This window comes from Schistocerca cancellata, chromosome 8, assembly GCF_023864275.1.
Source record: "Schistocerca cancellata isolate TAMUIC-IGC-003103 chromosome 8, iqSchCanc2.1, whole genome shotgun sequence".
Classification (NCBI taxonomy): domain Eukaryota; kingdom Metazoa; phylum Arthropoda; class Insecta; order Orthoptera; family Acrididae; genus Schistocerca; species Schistocerca cancellata.
This window is the reverse complement of record NC_064633.1, coordinates 539,603,158-539,621,276: the sequence shown is the minus strand read 5'-3', so window position 1 is coordinate 539,621,276 and position 18,119 is coordinate 539,603,158. Positions and strand designations below refer to the sequence as shown.

The 18,119-nt window shown below is 40.8% G+C and overlaps 1 protein-coding gene across 1 annotated transcript in view; it reads left to right on the top strand.

Annotated features, from left to right (window-relative positions):
* LOC126095144 (putative oxidoreductase GLYR1 homolog) overlaps positions 1–18,119 on the top strand; it is a 259,436-nt gene that overhangs the window by 33,261 nt on the left and 208,056 nt on the right. Inside the window, exons 3-5 of the mRNA XM_049909863.1 lie at positions 7,798–7,883; positions 7,971–8,100; positions 16,223–16,318. Coding sequence (XP_049765820.1) covers positions 7,798–7,883; positions 7,971–8,100; positions 16,223–16,318 — 312 coding nt within the window. The remainder of the gene's footprint in view (positions 1–7,797; positions 7,884–7,970; positions 8,101–16,222; positions 16,319–18,119) is intronic.

Below are 18,119 nucleotides of genomic sequence, written 5' to 3'. Positions count from 1 at the left end.
GATCCATTTCCCAATTTCCGGCATGACAGTAGCCGATAATGTCATAGTGGAACCTATTGCTGTCTCTGACACCTTGGGCTGCCATCTTGTGAACATTTTGAGCTCCTCCCACTATCACCCTGCCCTCCTCCATCGGAAACGAGTGGAGGCGGCTCGGGCGATTTTGTTCTCTTCTCAGACTAGTGAGTATCCTCCACCCCAGGGTCAGACGACACCCACATTCAGATGTTGCAGGACCTTTCTCCTGCGGGCAAGCACTTTCTGCTTCTTGTACAATCGCATCTGGGCTGAGGGCATGTTTCCCAGACACTGGTGTCAAGCCACTGTCATACCCATGCCTAAGCCAGGTAAGAACAAACACCTTCCTTCTAGCTACTGCCCCATTTCTCTCACCAGCTGTTGTGTTTGCAAGATAATGGAACATATGATTTGTGCCTGGCTGGTATGGTGGCTTGGGTCTCACAATTTACTACCCATTGCACATTATGAATTTTGAGCACACTGTTCTGCAGTTGACTGTCTCGTCACTCTACCCACCCGTGTCATGAATGGTTTTCTGTGGAAATACCAGACTGTGGCTGTGTTTTTCGATTTGGATAAAGTCTAAGACACCTGCTGGAGGACTGGTATCTTCCATGTGCTCTAACGTGGGGTTTCCATGGCCACCTGCCCTATTTCCTTCAGGAATTTTTAAAAGACCGAGTTTTCAAGGTAGGTGTGTGTTCTGCCTTGTTGGACACCTTTAACCCAAGAAAACGGTGTGCCTCAGGATTCCATCCTGAGCGTCATCCTCTTTCCTATCACCATTAACCCTATCATAGCCTGTCTCCTGCCAGGCATGTCCCTTTTCATTGACGATTTTGCCATCTATTTCAGTTCTTCAAGGACTTGTCTCATTGAGCGGTGTCTTCAGAGATGTCTTGATCACCTTCACTCATGGAGCATCGACAGTGGTTTTCGTTTTTCCACTGACAAAAGCATCTGTATGAATTTCTGTTGGTGCAATTGCTTTCTTCCACCATCTTTACATCTTGGGCCTGTTGCTCTTCCATTTGTCGAAACTACCAAAATTTCTCTGGCTCATGCTCGATTGGAAACTTCCTTGGTCATTCCACATGTCTTACCTGGCAGCCCGCTGCATGCAGTCCCTCAGTGTCCTACTTGTCCTCAGCGGTATTTCCTGGGGAGATCATACCACCCTCTTCTGTTTGTACCAGTCCTTTGTCCATTCAAAATTAGACTATGGATATTTTGTTTATGCATCTGCACGTTTGTCCCTGTTGTGCCACCATCGTGGCATCCGTTTGGCCACTGGCGCCTTTTACACTAGCCTGGTTGAGAGTCTGTACACAGAAGCTGCCTTACTACCACTGTCCCACCGCTGTGACTTCCTGCTCAGCAGATATGCATGCTGTTTGTCTGCCATGTGTAGCCACCCATCCTATGCCTCCTTCTTTGATGACTCCTTTGATCGCCAGTATGGGATGTGTCCGTCTTCCCTGTTACCTCCTGGGTTTTGCTTTCGGCTCTTGCTCAGGCAGCTTAACTTCATGCTACCTGCCACTTTCCCGATGGATGTTAACCCTTTACCACCTTGGCTTCATATGGCAATCCGTGTTCACCTTGGCCTTCATTCGCTTTCTAAGGATACTACTCCACCCTCGCTCTATCACTGCAAGTTTCACGACCTTCACACTGAAACTGAACTTCATGATAGTACCTTTGTGTACACTGATGGCTCTCAGACTGAACATCGTGTTGGGTGTGCCTTCGTCATTGGCACCGAGGTTTTTTGGTATCGAGCTTCTGAAACACTCCTCAGTATTTACAGCAGAGCTGTTCGCCCTGTATCAGGCCACGGAGTACGTCCAGCGACAAAGGCTTTCCAATGGTGGCATGTGCTCCATCTCTTTCAGTGCCCTTCAAAGCCTCTTGTGTGCTGTATACTGTCCATCCCTTAGCACAGCGGATCTTGATGGAACCACTGTGATATTTATGTGGATTCTTGGTCAGGTTGGTCTGACAGAAAACAAGACTGCTGATGCTACTGCGAAGGCTGCATTCCTTGTACCTCAGCCTGCTAGTTCTTACATGTTCTCCCCAGATATTTATGTTGCTGTCTGCAGCAGGTGGTATCCCTTTGGCATCACCACTGGTCCTCATTCATGGGAGCAAGCTCTGGGTTGTTGAGTTGCCTGGACGACCTCCTCTTGCCGTCTCACCATGAAGAGATCATTTTAGCTAGGTTGCGCATCGGGCACACTCTTTTTAACCATTGCCATTTGTTATGTGGTGCTCTCCCACCACTTTGTACTCACACCGCTCTCCCAAGCCGATTTGTATAACTTAACCTTTCACAGACTGGGCCACTGATTCAGGCTCTTGCTTCATCCCACAGTATGGTCCCAGACCCTTATTCAATTCATGATAGGATGATCCAACATCTGAATGTTACTCAAAGTGTACAACTACTCAGTATCTTCAACCTTATGTGGCACAAAGGTGTCTTCCTTTTGCAGTCGTAAGATAGTACCATCATCCCCATCCTTTCGTCTGTTGACATCTACTGATAGATTAGCCTCACCAGCAGTGCTCTGCAAATTGATTGAAAGGGTGGTTGTCCAAAGATATGCTGGGTTCCAAATCATGAACCCTTTGACCTCCTAGCAGTGTGGTTTCTGGAAGGGATGATCCCCATCTGATGATCTGGTTTGGTCAGAAACAGCAATGTGACAGGCTTTTTTTTTAAATACCAACACATCGGTCTTTTTGACCTACTTAAGGCATGTGACACTGCTTGGCATCATCAAATTGTACTTAACCCCATACAACCCGCCCGCCTGCTGGACTGGGGCTTTTGAGACTGCCTATCAATTTTTTATCCATAAGTTCTTATCCTACCAGTTGGTCCAGGTTAAAGTTGATACTTCACTCACCTCTCCACAGGTCTAAGGGAACTGCACCCCACAAGGCTATGTGCTTAATGTCACACCCAGGCCACTGGTCACCGCCTTGCTGAAGGTCCATGACTTTTGCATTTGGTACAGCTCCCACTCTGTAGCCTCGGCTGAGCACCAGCTCCAAGGTGCCACCTGAAATGTCTCCAGCTGGACCCTGTCTCATGCTTTCCATTTCTCTTCTGCAAAAATGTGGGTCATGCATATCAGTCTTTGTACAACAGTCCATTCTCTCCCAGAAATCTACTTGGGTGTCCAGCACTTACAAGTTGTTGCAAAGTCCCACATTTGGGCCGTGCCTTTAACAGAAAGCTGATTCGCGACTCCATATTCATCAACTAAAGACCAGCTGCATTTGGAAGTTCAATGCTCTCTGCTTTCTTGCCCATACCCCTTGGAGGGCAGATTGTGCTACTCCTCTGTATACTTACCAGGCTCTGGTCTTGTACTGACTGGACTATGGTTGCCAGTTTTGTGGCTTGGCAGCACCTTCAGCTTTGAATCTGTTAGATCCAGTCCATCACTGAAGCATTTGACTGGCACCTTACGGACTAGCCCTGTAGACAGTCTCCTTGCAGAACCGGGAATCTTCTCTCTTGAGTTTTGATGGTACCAACTGTTGCTCACTTGTACAGTTACATTTAGACTATTTCTTCTTAATCCAACTTAACACATTCCTTCTGCATACAAGGACATTGACTCTCTTGGATGGAATCACGAGTAGGAATTTGCCTCGCAGGCCTCTACTTCCACCAAACCTCCTTAGAATGTAATCCCTGTGTTTTCCCACATAACACCTGTTGTTTGGTAACCAGACCATGAATTAGGACCAATATATTTCATGGTCCTCAAATTTTGATTGCCCTCATGCCCTTTCAGTGTAGGTTCCTTTCGGTTCTCCACAAATATTTGGGTGCTATTATCATTTACATGGACAATTTCAAAGAAAGGAATAGAACGAATTATGCTTTTACACCACCCACCAGTAAGGAACATCATTTGTTGCCAGGAACACAGTGTTTTTACTTCAGAGCTGATAGCATTTAACAGAACCATCTTCCCTAAAAAAAGTATCCAAAAGATCCGTTAAAAGAACAAGTAAGATCTTGTGTAAGAGGAAGAGAAAAATTTATGTAAATACCAGGGTAAGTCAAGATCCAACATTAGCTGCATACTGCAAAAAATACTGTAGTACTTTAATGACTTTCCTTAAAGTCAGTAAAATATCCAGAAGTATCCATGTTGTGCCAGAAATAAATAATGCAGATAATAAGATTAAAACTATATGGGACATTGTCAAGCAGGAGATTTGACAGCCAGTAAGTGTGTACGATTCCATAACAATTAAACTAAATGCCAGTGTTGTGACTGACAATTCACAAGCTGGAGGTACTTTTAACAATCACTTTCCAGGCATAGCAACAAATATATGATTAACTGGTTTAGTTGGAAAAAGCAAGAGAATGTATTAAGTGTCATTCCACCAAACCTTAAGCAGCTAGAAGTAGCACCAACATCCTTCACCGAAATTGATACAATTCCAAAAATTCTAAAAAATAAAAGCTCTTGTGTGGTTGATATAATTTCAAACAGAATTCTGAAAAGTTAAGTAATGTCCTTAGTGATATATGCAGTGCATCACTGGAAGAGGGAATTTTTCTAGACAGGTAAAAATATGCAATTATTAAACCACTTCATAAGAAAAGTGACCTGACAGACTTAAACAATTACCGAGCGAGGTGGCGCAGTGGTTAGACACTGGACTCGCATTCGGGAGGACGACGGTTCAATCCTGCGTCCGGCCATCCTGATTTAGGTTTTCCATGATTTTCCTAAATCGTTCCAGGCAAATGCCGGGATGGTTCCTTTGAAAGGGCACGGCTGACTTGCTTCCCTAATCCGATGAGACTGATGACCTCGCTGTCTGGTCTCCTTCCCAAAACAACCCAAACCAACTTAAACAATTATCGTCCAATTTCCTTACTGTCATCTTTTACCAAAATATTCGAGAAAGAGGTATACTCCAGATTACCTGCACACTTATACGGAAACAATTTACGTAGCATAACACAGTTTGGATTCCAGAAATGTTGCTCAACTGAGAGTACTGTTTATACATTTACGTAAAGAAGTTGTATGGAATTGGTAACTTCACACACAACTGGTTTGAATCATACTTGACAAATAAAATGCAGAAGGTTGTGATGAATAATTCAGACAATGTCATAATGGTAGAAAGTTGTTCTGATGGGAGGGAGGGGGGGGGGGGGGGAAGGAGATCACAAAGGGAGTCCCGTAAGATTCAATTTTGGGTCCACTTAGTGTTAAAACAACCAAAATTTCTACTTTTAGTAGACAATAATGGTGTTACGATAAATCCCATTAGAATGAAATTGAAAGAAAGCAATAGAAGAGTTCATTAATGATATTTCCAAAGAATTATTAAGTTGTTCTGTGAAAATGGACTCTCCCTAAATTTTGGAAAAAGCACACTACATTCAATTCGGTACAACAAAAAGTCTTGCCACAACAGCTGATGTAGCATATGAGCAGGAGTCAGTAAGGAGAGCAGATGCTACAAATTTTTGGGTGTACATATTTATGAAAACTTGAAATGGAAGAAGCATATTTCTGAGTTCCTCAAACAATAAAGTTCAACTACTTTTGCTCTTTGTGTAATTGCTAATCTTGAAAACAAATGTATCAACCTCCTGACAATTCAGCTTGTTTCCACTCAATGTTGTACAGAATAATTCTGTGGGGACTCATCCCTTAGAAAGAAAGCATTGATTGCACAAAAGCGAACAGTAAGAATCATATATGGTGTTACCCACGGACATCATGTTGGTACCACTTGAAGGGGCTATGCATTTTAGCCCCACTGCAACAATACGTATTTTTGCTAATGAAATTTGTCATAAAGAATTCATAACAATTTGAGAAGAACAGTTTGCACATATGTACCTCAACACTAGAGAAGGAAAAATGACCTTTATTATCCATTTTTAAAGCTGTCAGTGGCTCAGAGAGTAGTTCAGAGTGAAGTCATAAAAATTTTTGAACATTTTTCCAATAACATAATATGCCTGTTAGATACTGAAGCAAGTTTGAAATGTTCACAAGAAATGATTTTAAATTATTCCATTGAGGAAGTTGTACTTAAAAACAGGTAGCCAGCCCAAAAAAACCTTATTTTTAAGTGTAGCTGCATAAGTAGGAATAAAATGATAGTGTGTTCATTAATGTTAGCACTGATCTCATATACATATCGTGTAAACAGACTTGTTCCACATCATTTCATCAAAGAATCATTCAGATGATGTATGGAACATGTAACTAACTGTCACCCCTGTGCCCCCTCCTATCTTCTTCCCCAAGTCTTTTTTGCTACACCTACATTCTCCCCCATATTTCCTCCCTCCTTTCCCCTTATCCTCTCCACTCCCCTGATAGTTAACCCCCATACAAAACCCACTCCTCGCACATAACATCTCCCTCTGCTCCATATCCTGCGCTCTTCCCCTATACCCTCTGACACTCCCCTGTATCTTCATGTCCTCCGTGTCTTCTGAGTATCCACATCTCCTCCTCCATCCCTCCCTCCCTCCCCCATCCAGAGCATATCTCCCTCCCCATGGTCCCTCTCCCATGTAGTCATTTCATTCCCTCCCTTGCTGTAACATATGTGCCTTCCTTCCTCCCATGCATCCACTTTCCTTCCATCATTCCTTCCTTCCTCTGTCCCATGTGTCCACCTCCCTTCCTTCTCCCCTCCCTCCCTCCCTCCATCGAGGCACCCACATCGCTGTCCCCCACATCCTCTATCTTCACCCACCTCATCCCCCCCCCCGCCTGCATGCCTCCCCCGCCCGCACTCCCCCCGCCCCCCGCCCCTTGCTGCCCTCCCTGCCTGCACGCCCCCTGCACGGCCACACATGCCCCTCCCCCCCCCTCGCCCAGCTGCCCCCCCCGCTCATTTCCTCCCTTCCTTCCCCTTATTGTCTCCACTACCCTGTTAGTTAACCCTCATATAAAACCCTCTTCTCAACATGTAAACTCCTCCCCCATAACATCTCCCTCTCCTCCATATCCTGCATCTTTCCCCTAGATCCTCTGACACTCCCCTGTATCTTCATGTCCTCCGTGTCTTGTAAGTATCCACATCTCCTCCTCCATCCCTCCCGCCCCCATCCAGAACATACCTCCCTCCCCAAGGTCCCTCTCCCGTGTAGTCATTTCATTCCCTCCCTTCCTATAACATATATGACTTCCCTCCGCCCATGCATCCACCTTCCTTCCACCCTTCCATCCTTCCTCTGTCCCATGCGTCCAGCTTCCTTCCACCATTCCTTCCTTCCTTCTTCCTTTCCTCCCTCCCTCCATAAAGGCATCCACATCGCTGTCACCCACATCTTCTGTCTTCACCCACCTCTCCACCTATTTCCTTCCATTACCATGTGTTTGCCCTCTTTATTCCTCTGTCCTAACCTATCAGAAAACCTATTTACCCCTCTTTAGTGACCACTGGGGTGCCTCTCCCCCCTCCACCTCCTAACCGCTGCTGCCACATGTACACCCATCAGACACCTCTGTTCTTCTTTGGCCTCTTGCCCCCAACTCCCCGCATGCTGCCAACCCTCCCCACCCCTGCCCCCCTCCCTCCACATCCTCATAATGTATATTGTGTCCAATTAAAATATTTTTTAAAGATTAATTGCAGAATTTATAAATCAAATTCTGTCATAATTTAGAACATTTTTACTAACCCAGCAATATGATACCCATTTCTTAACACCATATTCTTATTTTTGTCTTAATATTTTGCTTTAATTTTTTTCAGGTTTCTCATCCAACAAAGGATCTGAAACGACCATCGACGAAGAAGACTGCTCTACATTGCATATTCTTCTTTGGTACAAACAATTAGTTAGTATCCTCATTGAATAAATAGATGAAATAACATAGCTGTTCACTATGTCGCTTGAGTTAATTTCGAAAGTTATCTTTTTGCAGTGCATGGATTGAAGAGACGAACATAAAACCATACTTTGAATTCAAGGATCAACTTGTGAAGTCCAATAAATCAGTAGCATTTAAAGATGCCATAAATGCAATAGAGGATTATATAAAGAATCAAGGAGAGGTAATATGATGGAAATGATTTTCCTAATATTTTTGTATTCTAATGGTGATTTTATTTATAGGTGTTAACTTTTTCATGGCAGTTTCTCCTCGGGTAGCAATTAATTTTAAATTTCTGTTGCTGTTGCAACCCTCCCCCCCCCCCCCCCCCACACACACACATTGTTATATTTAAGTTGCCTTATAAATAATGACTTTTTTTCTAAATATACTGGAAGAAATAAAAATTTTCACTGTTGTAACAAAATATGCTGACATTACTTTAAATGGACAGACAGATCAAAAAAAAAGAGAAAATTGATGAAAATTTCACTAGCATTATATACTGACAACGTATTTGTTCTACTACTGGAGGTAATACAAATTACACATAGCATTATATATATTCTGTGATATGTAGCAAAAAATAGTCTTTGCATATGCATCAGTTGCCAGTGACAACTCTGTATATTTTCATTAAAAGTACCTTACACTGACTGCATATGTGCACATGTCATATAATTACCTTATTACATGATTATTATGGAGTATTGCCATTGGCATTTGATAAAAAGCATTATATATAAGGCGGGTCATGTAATTGATTAATTGATATGAAAAATCATGTACATATAAACACCACTGTTGTTGTGGTCTTCAGTCCAGAGACTGGTTTGATACAGCTCTCCATGCTACCATCTCCTGTGCAAGCTTCATCTCCGAGCAACTATTGCACCCTACATCCTTCTGAATCTGTTGAATGTCGTCATCTCTTGGTCTCCCTCTACGATTTTTACCCTCCACCCTGCCTTCAATACTAAATTGGTGATCGCTTGATGCCTCAGAACATCTTCTACCAACTGATCCCTTCTTCTGGTCAAGCTGTGCCACAAATTCCTCTTCTCTCCAATTATATTCAGTACCTCCTCATTAGTTACGTGATCTACCCATCTAATCTTCAGCATTCTTCTGTAACACCACATTTCGACAGCTTCTATTCTCTTCTTGTCTAAACTATTTGTCATCCATGTTTCACAGCCATGCATGGCTACACTCCATATAAATATTTTTAGAAAAGACTTCCTGACACTTAAATCTATACTAGATGTTAACAAATTTCTCTACTTCAGAAACGCTTTTCTTGCCATTGCCAGTCTACAGTTTATATCCTTTCTACTTCAACTATTATCAGTTATTTTGATCCCCAAATAGCAAAGCTAATCTACTACTTTGAGTGCCTCATTTCCTAATCTGATTCTCTCAGCATCACATGATTTAATTAGGCTACATTCCATTATCCTCATTTTGCTTTTGTTGGTGTTCATCTTATATCCTCCTTTCAAGACACTGTCCATTCCGTTCAACTGCTCTTCCAGGTCCTTTGCTGTCTCTGACAGAATTACGATGTCATTGACAAACTGCAAAGTTTTTATTTCTTCTCCATGGATTTTAATTCCTACTCCAAATTTTTCTTATGTTTCCTTTACTGCTTGCTCAATATACAATTTTAATAACATTGGGGATAGGCCACAACCCTGTCTCACTCCCTTCCCAACTACTGCTTCCCTTTCATGCCCCTTGACTCTCATAACTGCCATCTGGTTTCTGTACAAATTGTAAATAGCCTTTCGCTCCCTATATCTGCCACCTTCAGAATTTAAAAGAGAATATTCCAGTCAACACTATGTGTACTATAACTAAAGTATTATAAGAAATATGTGTCTTTTGTAATACGTATGTCAGTGATGATGGGCAGTGCACAAAGCTAGTCCAGTAAAATAAACCAATATCTGCAAGCAGTTTATAACAAACAATTAATTATCAGTATGATTTGTCACTACTTCTACAGGCTGCAGAGCACTGAATGTATACGCTTTCACTACTAGCCAGTTTCTTCCTGTTCCCTTCACAGATAGAGGGACTATCAATGTGCCTCTGCAGGAGTGCTAATTTTTCTTATCTTCATGGTCCTTACACAAATTGCATTCTTAAGTCTGACATGTGCAAGGAATGCAATCCATCACTACGGGTGAATGACCTGTTTTTACTGTTAATAAACGTCAGCAAGTGACAGTGATTTCAAATTTGCCCGTGGCACTAGTTACTCGAAGGTGTCTCACAGCTGTATTATTGTATGTGTTTGGGTTGAATATGTTGGTATATATACATTTTGAAAATAATAAGATAGACATGATAAACTTTGGTGTTTGTTTATAAATAAGTTGAGAATGGATTATTTGAATTCAAACCACAGGAATAGTATAGAGTATGTATAGATAAGTTTGCAAAGTCCAACAGGAGAATTTGGTAAATAGTTGTTTCTCTGTTGTGTATTTCAAAGTGGGTGTCGGCTTAATGCCACATCCATCAGAAGTCACACTACTGTCTGTACCCTGAAGACAGGTTCTGTCCAATTGGGTTGAATCCAGTAGCTGATCTGCTACATTAGTAGCTACAAAAGACTTCTAAGGATAGCAGATGGAAGGGAATGATGGAGTTTGATAAGCACATCAATGATACAAGAGTAGGATGTGTGGTGGTGGTTTTTTTTTTTTTTTTTTTTAATTAACTTGTCCCAATAAACTTGGCAGTAAATCAGGCCATGCCAATGCATTTTAAAAGACAATGCTGCTAAATTTACTGCTCAGCACCAGAGACACTTAGGAGTTCTAGTCAAAGGCATAGTTATTGCTTTATAAAAGTTTGTACCCAGTTGTTGAAGGACTTACTTGGAAGGGTGAAGGAATCTAGCATCTGGTGAGGTGAAACAGCTAGTTTGTTTTGCGTTTTCGGAAGAGCTTTTACCATCAAGTGGCAAAACCTGCAGGAAGGAGAGGCTGACTGAGTTCTGACTGTAATGTACAGTAAACTGTCTGCATACCAGAATGTGGTAAACCATTTCAAACCAAAGGCAATTACTCAAGAAAGTTCAGAAAACTAAATATGTTTTTATGGGAAAAATTATAAAACAGAAAATGAAACTGTGTACGCTGGTGTGATCTGTAGGACCTATGAACTTTAAATTCTACTTTCATAAGTGGAGTCATTAAATGTGAGCATCCACTGTCAGAAAAACAAGAAATTTTATTAGTCCTAGAATAATAGAAACATAAAGCATCAAGCCACTACTGGACAGTTTCCAGATTGATGTTAGGTAGCTATGTGTTGAGATGTTAAGTTTGTTTTGTTTGTATGTGGGCCAGATGCAGAAACAATGTAAAAACCAGATCCAATAAAAAAGTAAGAGCTCTGTAGTTTTCCTGCTTTGCTTGACTGAAGGTATACTCACAGGAAATCAGTATGCCTGATGATTTCATTTTTGTTTTCAATCATTTGAAAAGTGACAATCATATTTGTCAGGTGCTGTCAATAATGGTGTAAGATGTGATCTCAGTCTGTTAGCTGGTTTTGTCCAGAAAGGTTAATGTTAATCAGCTAACTTCCCCATCCCCACCTTATATTTGGCAACTCACCTAGTAATTTTGTTACATCCTGCAAGCCATGATTCTATCCAGATTACTTTTTAATAAACTTCCCAAAGTAGAGCATGAAATGATTGAGTCAAATGGTGAAGGTTTCAACACAAACTCAGTACATTACTGAGTCTATATTTCCTACACTCTTTCTGCATGCCCACTTGCTTGTTAGATTTGACCATTTCGCATATTATCATTACAGTCCAAAACTGTTTCTGTTGCCTCCTTTCTAATCCCATTATATATTTAAATTTGTGACTGGCAAATGTATGGAGTTGGGGTACTCTTTTTTTTTTTCCCTAGCAAATTTTTTCAATGTAACATTCAATGATACTAAAAAACAACATTGCACCACTATATACATGTTTGTATTTTCCATATATATACATATATATATATATATATATATATATATATATATATATATATATATATATATATAATAGAGGGAAACATTCCACGTGGGAAAAATATATTTAAAAAGAAAGATGATGAGACTTACCAAACAAAAGCGCTGGCAGGTCGATAGACACACAAACATACACACAAAATTCTAGCTTTCGTAACCAACGGTTGCCTCGTCAGGAAAGAGGGAAGGAGAAGGAAAGACAAAAGGATATGGGTATTAAGGGAGAGGGTAAGGAGTCATTCCAATCCCGGGAGCGGAAAGACTTACCTTAGGGGGAAAAAAGGACGGGTATACACACACACACACACACACACACACACACACACACACACACACACACACACACACCATCCACACATATACAGACACAAGCAGACATATACAGAGGCAAAGAGTTTGGGCAGAGATTATTATATATATAATCACTTGTGTTTTTATGGTTGAAACATCCAAAACTTTATACTAATGTTTGAATAACTGTATTAGTGGCAGATAACTACTTCAGCAATATGAAGTTGGTTCTAGACGACACAGTAGTATATTAAGTGTCATTATTAACTTAACTGAGAAATGCAGAGTTGTGAAGATTGGTATCTGGATCTAAATACAAATAAATGTCTAGTAGGATATGTAAATAGAAGGAAAGATCAGATACGGTTTGATGGAGCAATTATTGATAATTCACCTGAATCATTTACAATAGTAATTTCTGTCCAGATCAGGGGAAAGACACCACAAATGTAGCAGTGAGGAAGGAAGATGCCAGACACCAATTTATTGGAATGGTTCTAAGTAGGTATGATATGTACATGAAAAAGGTGGTTCCCTTATTGTGTGAAACCATAGTCACAAAAATTCCAAGTGCCTATGTTCCAAAATGAGTTAATAAATATATTACATTATCTAGCAACAACAATATTAAGGAAAGGATATATAAGGAGACACTGAGTCACAGGCAGGCACCACAGAGACTGCTATACATTCAAGCTTTTCGCCAAAGGCCTTCTTCTGAAGTAAAAAGCACAGAAGCATTCGCACAAGCACAAGATGCGTGCACACACACATGACCACTGTCTCTGGCTATTGAGTCCAGACTGTGGATGCAACTGTGCCAGACAGGAAGAGCAATCTGGTGTGGATGGTGGGGATAAGGAGGTGGTGGAGATTAAGGTTCACTTGTGTCAGTCCTGGGTGAGAGTCTTGAGGGGAATGCTCCTCTGTGGCCAGATGGTGGGTATGTGGGAGGTGGCTGGTGACTGGAAACAAAGTGTGGGAGATCCATTTCTGTACATGATTGGGACGATAATTTCAGTCTGTGAAAGCCGTAGTGAGACTACAGTTGATGATACGGAATGGGTGGCAGTTGTTGAAGTGGAGGCAAAAGCTTTAGACCCACAGAAGTATCAATTCTTTCAAACGCCGTACCTTTGGCCTCACTTCCAAAGTCAGCCAGCCAGCCAGGACTTCCGAAAGATGTTCACTCCTTCTTCCATTCTGTACAGTGGAAACACTTTGTCACCAACCCTACCAATTGGACTCAGCTCAAAACCAAAATTGAACCCTGCCTGCCTCACTACACTCCTCTATCCAACTGTGCCATCCCTTGTTAACATTGCAGAATTTCCTAATGTTAGACTTTCTCACACCATCCTACATGGAAACAAACTTTACATTCATAGAGAGAACCACAATCCACCCTCTTAACACTGATCCTAACAAAGACTCCTTCACTGTTGTTTTGAACTGCAGGCATTACCTGACAGACGGACTCCACCAGCTGTCACATTCATCCACTTACAAACCCTGCCATGTGACCCTATTCCAGCATTGGAAATCCTTAAGCCCATCACAGGATCTCTATTGTGGAGTCTCTCTCTCTCTCTCTCTCTCTCTCTCTCTCACATACACACACACACACACACACACACACACACACACACACACACACACACACACACACACCTCTACCACTCCCCACATTCCTACTCAGTCACCCAGGGCACTCCTTTGTGAGCAGTTACTGTCCCTCCATTGAGAAAATGTTGTCTCTTGTGGGCCAACACCTGCAGCCTGTTACCTGTAACCTGCGCTTCTATATAAAAGACAACAACCGCTTGCTCCATCAATTTACCCCAATTCCTATTCCTGTACCACACAGCACCCTGCTCAACACTTTTCATGCCACCTCCCTCTACACTAACATTCCCAATGACCATGGAATTGCCACTACTGAACACTACCTTTCCCAATCCCCAACTGACTCCATTCCTGCAACCTCCTTCATGGCCACCATGACTGACTGGACCTTCATCCACAGTTACTTCTCCTTTTGAAGGCATCACCTACAAACAGATCTGTGGTAAAGCAGTGGAAATCTGCATTGCACCATCCAGTGCCAACCTATTTATTGGCCTTCTAGAGGAATCCTTCCTAACCAACAAGAATACTTAACCCCTCACTTGGTTCAGATTCACTGATGGTTCTTTGTGATCTGGACTGAGGGTGAGGAAACCCTATCCACATTCTGCCAGAACCTCAACATCTTCTCCCCAATTTGCTTCAGTTGGTCCTCCTCAACCCAACAAGGCACCTTCCTCAATGTCTACATTCACCTCAAGGATGGCTAATCAGTACTTTCGTGCATATCAAACATACCAACCACCAGAAATACCTTCACTTCAACTGAAATGAGGAATAACCTACCCACTATCCTTAACACCCCTCCCATAGTGGCATTCTGCCACCTGCTGAACCTAAGTAGCATCCTTGTTCATCCCTACTCCATCTCTGCTCCCAACCCTTTGCCTCAGGGCTCATACCCCTGCAATAGACCTAGATGCAAGACCTGCCCCATACATCCTCACACCTCTAGTCACAGGCATGTTGTCCTATCGCATCAAAGACAGGGCTATCTGTGAAACTGTCATTTGATCTACAAACTAAGCTGCAATCACTGTGCTACTTTCTGTGTGAGCATGACAACTAACAGCTCTCTCTCTCCACATGAATTGCCACTGACAGACTGTGGCCGAGAAACAGGTGGACCACACAGATGCTCATGCGGCCCAATACAGTGTGCTTCATTCACTTCAATGACTGGTTCATGGTCTGTGCTATATGGATCCTTCCTGTGAAAATCAGCTTTTCCGATTTACCCAGATGGGAACTTTACCTGCAATATGTCCTACATTCTTGCACACACACACACACACACACACACACACACAGAGAGTCTCAATCATCCCCCCCCCCCTCTCTCTCTCTCTCTCTCTCTCTCTCTCTCTCTCTCTCTCTCCCCCCCTCCCCCCCCCTCTCTGTGTCTGCTATCTCGCCCCTCACCCATGCGTCCTTACCCCACCACTCACGCCAGAGTGCTGCTCTCGTCAGGTACAGTTGCTGTCCACTGTCCAGCTCAGTGGTGTGTGTGTGTGTGTGTTTTGGATTTTATTTGGAAAGTTATTGGAAATTTGCACTGATGTCAATAATCTTGAGGTTCTTCTTTGAAATAAAGATTACAAGTGGTTCACCTCAATGGATATTTAATTAATATTTATAAAAGCTGTACCATTTGTACATATATTTACATACTATTTTAAGGTAACAGCTACGGTGTCTTCAAACCATACATTTGGCTTCAGATTGGGCAAAGACTGCCACCACTGGCTAGTAATTACCTAACAGGCATTGGCCTGGCAAAGAAATTTCTCAAAAAATAGTTCAACACTAACTGCTGTTAACTATGAGAAAACATAAAGTAAAATTTTTAAGAAAAGTTGATGTGGATGATAAACTAATGTTTTTTTCCACAGTTAATGAGTCAGTTTGGATCTACTGATTTATTGAATAGAAATAAACATGATAGACGTTTTAGAACACAGAGGTTATAAGCTTATGTAAACAGTCCATAAATGAATAACAGAACCAAGAATGGGCACAACATCATTATAGATGTTAATCTTATCCCATGTGAATATATCTATCGGACATTAGTTTAAAATGAATATGTTATAAAAAAAAAAAATTTAATTTAATATGTTATAAAAACTGTGTTGAGTGTGTGTTGTTTTACAAGGTTGAGATTAAAAAAATTAATGACTTTATAACCAAGAAGTATATTATGAACTGCAAAATTCATTAGTGTGTGCACTGTTAATCTTGTGTGTTCAGAGAGTATTGCTTTATTGTAGAATCTGTGTTTTAAAAATACTAGTGGTTCCTTGCCTATTATTTATGATTTTATTTGTCATACTTTTTCCCAGAAATACAATGACCTTATGGACCCAGATGCGGAGTTCAATAGGTTAAGGGAATCTGTAGCAGCCAAGAAGGATGCAAAATCTAAGGCATTAAAAAAGGTGCGTTTCTCTTCTCTCCCCCCTCCACTCCCCCTTTCCGTTAATTCCTCAACCATTTCTGTAGTCAGTATAAGTATGACAACTGTTTGAATTTTTATATTGATTTGCTACCTATAGCAACTTAATTTCAGGTTTTAAAATTATGTTGTGACAGTTTCTATATTTTAAGAAAGCTCAGGGCACAATTAATGGCTTGTAACACAGTATCGCATATTAAAATTACCAGTAAATGTTACTGAGAATCAATGATGTATTCTTAGTATAAGAAATATTAAATTTAAGACAAAGGCAGTATGAAGCAATTAAAACTTTGAAAGTTTTTAAGAGCCCATTTGGAATGGAAACTAAAACATAATACATGAAACATGAGGTTTCAGAGTTCTTTGTAGGAACACAACAAATTCAGAATTATAGAAAATCTTGATACAGTAGAAGGAAGAACAAATGTGTGTGTGGTAGGGAAGAATAGTCTCCTGCCCTGAATGAATGGTGTCATTGAATGCAACATATCCTTGCCTTCATTATTATTTGAAACCAGTCACACTTCAGCTATCTTTGATTTTAATATGGACTTCCAACCTTATAATAGTTTGGAACTTTTAAACGTGCAAAAGTATTGGGAGATGCAAGTCACATCTGGATTATGAATACATAAATGATTGGCAGCTGATACGGTAAACCACAAGACTGGTTTTCATTTGGATATCATTATAAATTAATGTTTATGTCAAAAGTCTTGAAGTTATTCTTTGAAACAAAATACGGTTGTGTCACTGTAGTGGATTGTCTAACGACATTAAGAAAATATTAACCATTTTGGCAGAAATTGAATATTAAATCTTGATAACACAAATTTGATGTTACAATTAAAATGAATGCACGACTCGTCTCAGTAACACTATAGACAGATCTGTGATAAGAAGTACGTACATGCTAACTGTTTTAGACATTATTTTTCCTGACCCACTGACCATTACAGTTAGGTAAAACATATCATAACAATTAAAATTCTCACAGAAACAGATGCACAGTATCTTGCTGGATCTGTGCTTCCTTGTACAAATGTACCTCTCAAACAGATAGCTTCACACAGTTTATTTGAAGTCACTGCCATTGGTGCCAGATGTCACAATATTAATTGACACACTTTATAGCATACAATGTGTGTACTTTCATCTGCTGATGACCTTAAGGCTTACTCCTTCCCACTTTTGTGAGACTATATCTTGGACCAGTCACTTTAATGAAACAGAAAACAAACCACAGAATAAGTTGTTTGGGATAGCAACAAACTCTTTCTTGATGACTTCAAGAATGAGTTAACAATTAGCCATTCTTGACTTTTATAATCTTATAAACCAGAATAAGATGAAATTAGCAGACAATCTTCCAAAGATATTTACTTTGAAAGTGAATGGGATATGTCCATAGTACATTGTTTATTTACAAAAGAAACTCTACCCCACCATATGGATAGAAAAATAAAGCGAATCTGTTGTCTATGAGGCATTAAAGTGTTCTTCTGTAAATAATATGATAATGGTTGACATGATGACTGAAATACTTTTTCCTGGGCCTTTGATTCACCAGCCATGCAGTGAAGGTATGCACTAACAAAGCATCATAAAATAACATTTTTTTTTAAATCATTGATTTTGGGTATTTATTTTGAATTTAAATTGATCCATGTTTAATTCTGTGTGCTTACTGCTGTCAGAAGAAAAAAGCGATTGTGGCATTGCTGCTGTCTTCCAGGTATTTAGGTGGCTCTCTTTTCAAGGGTGATATGTAAAGGAACATT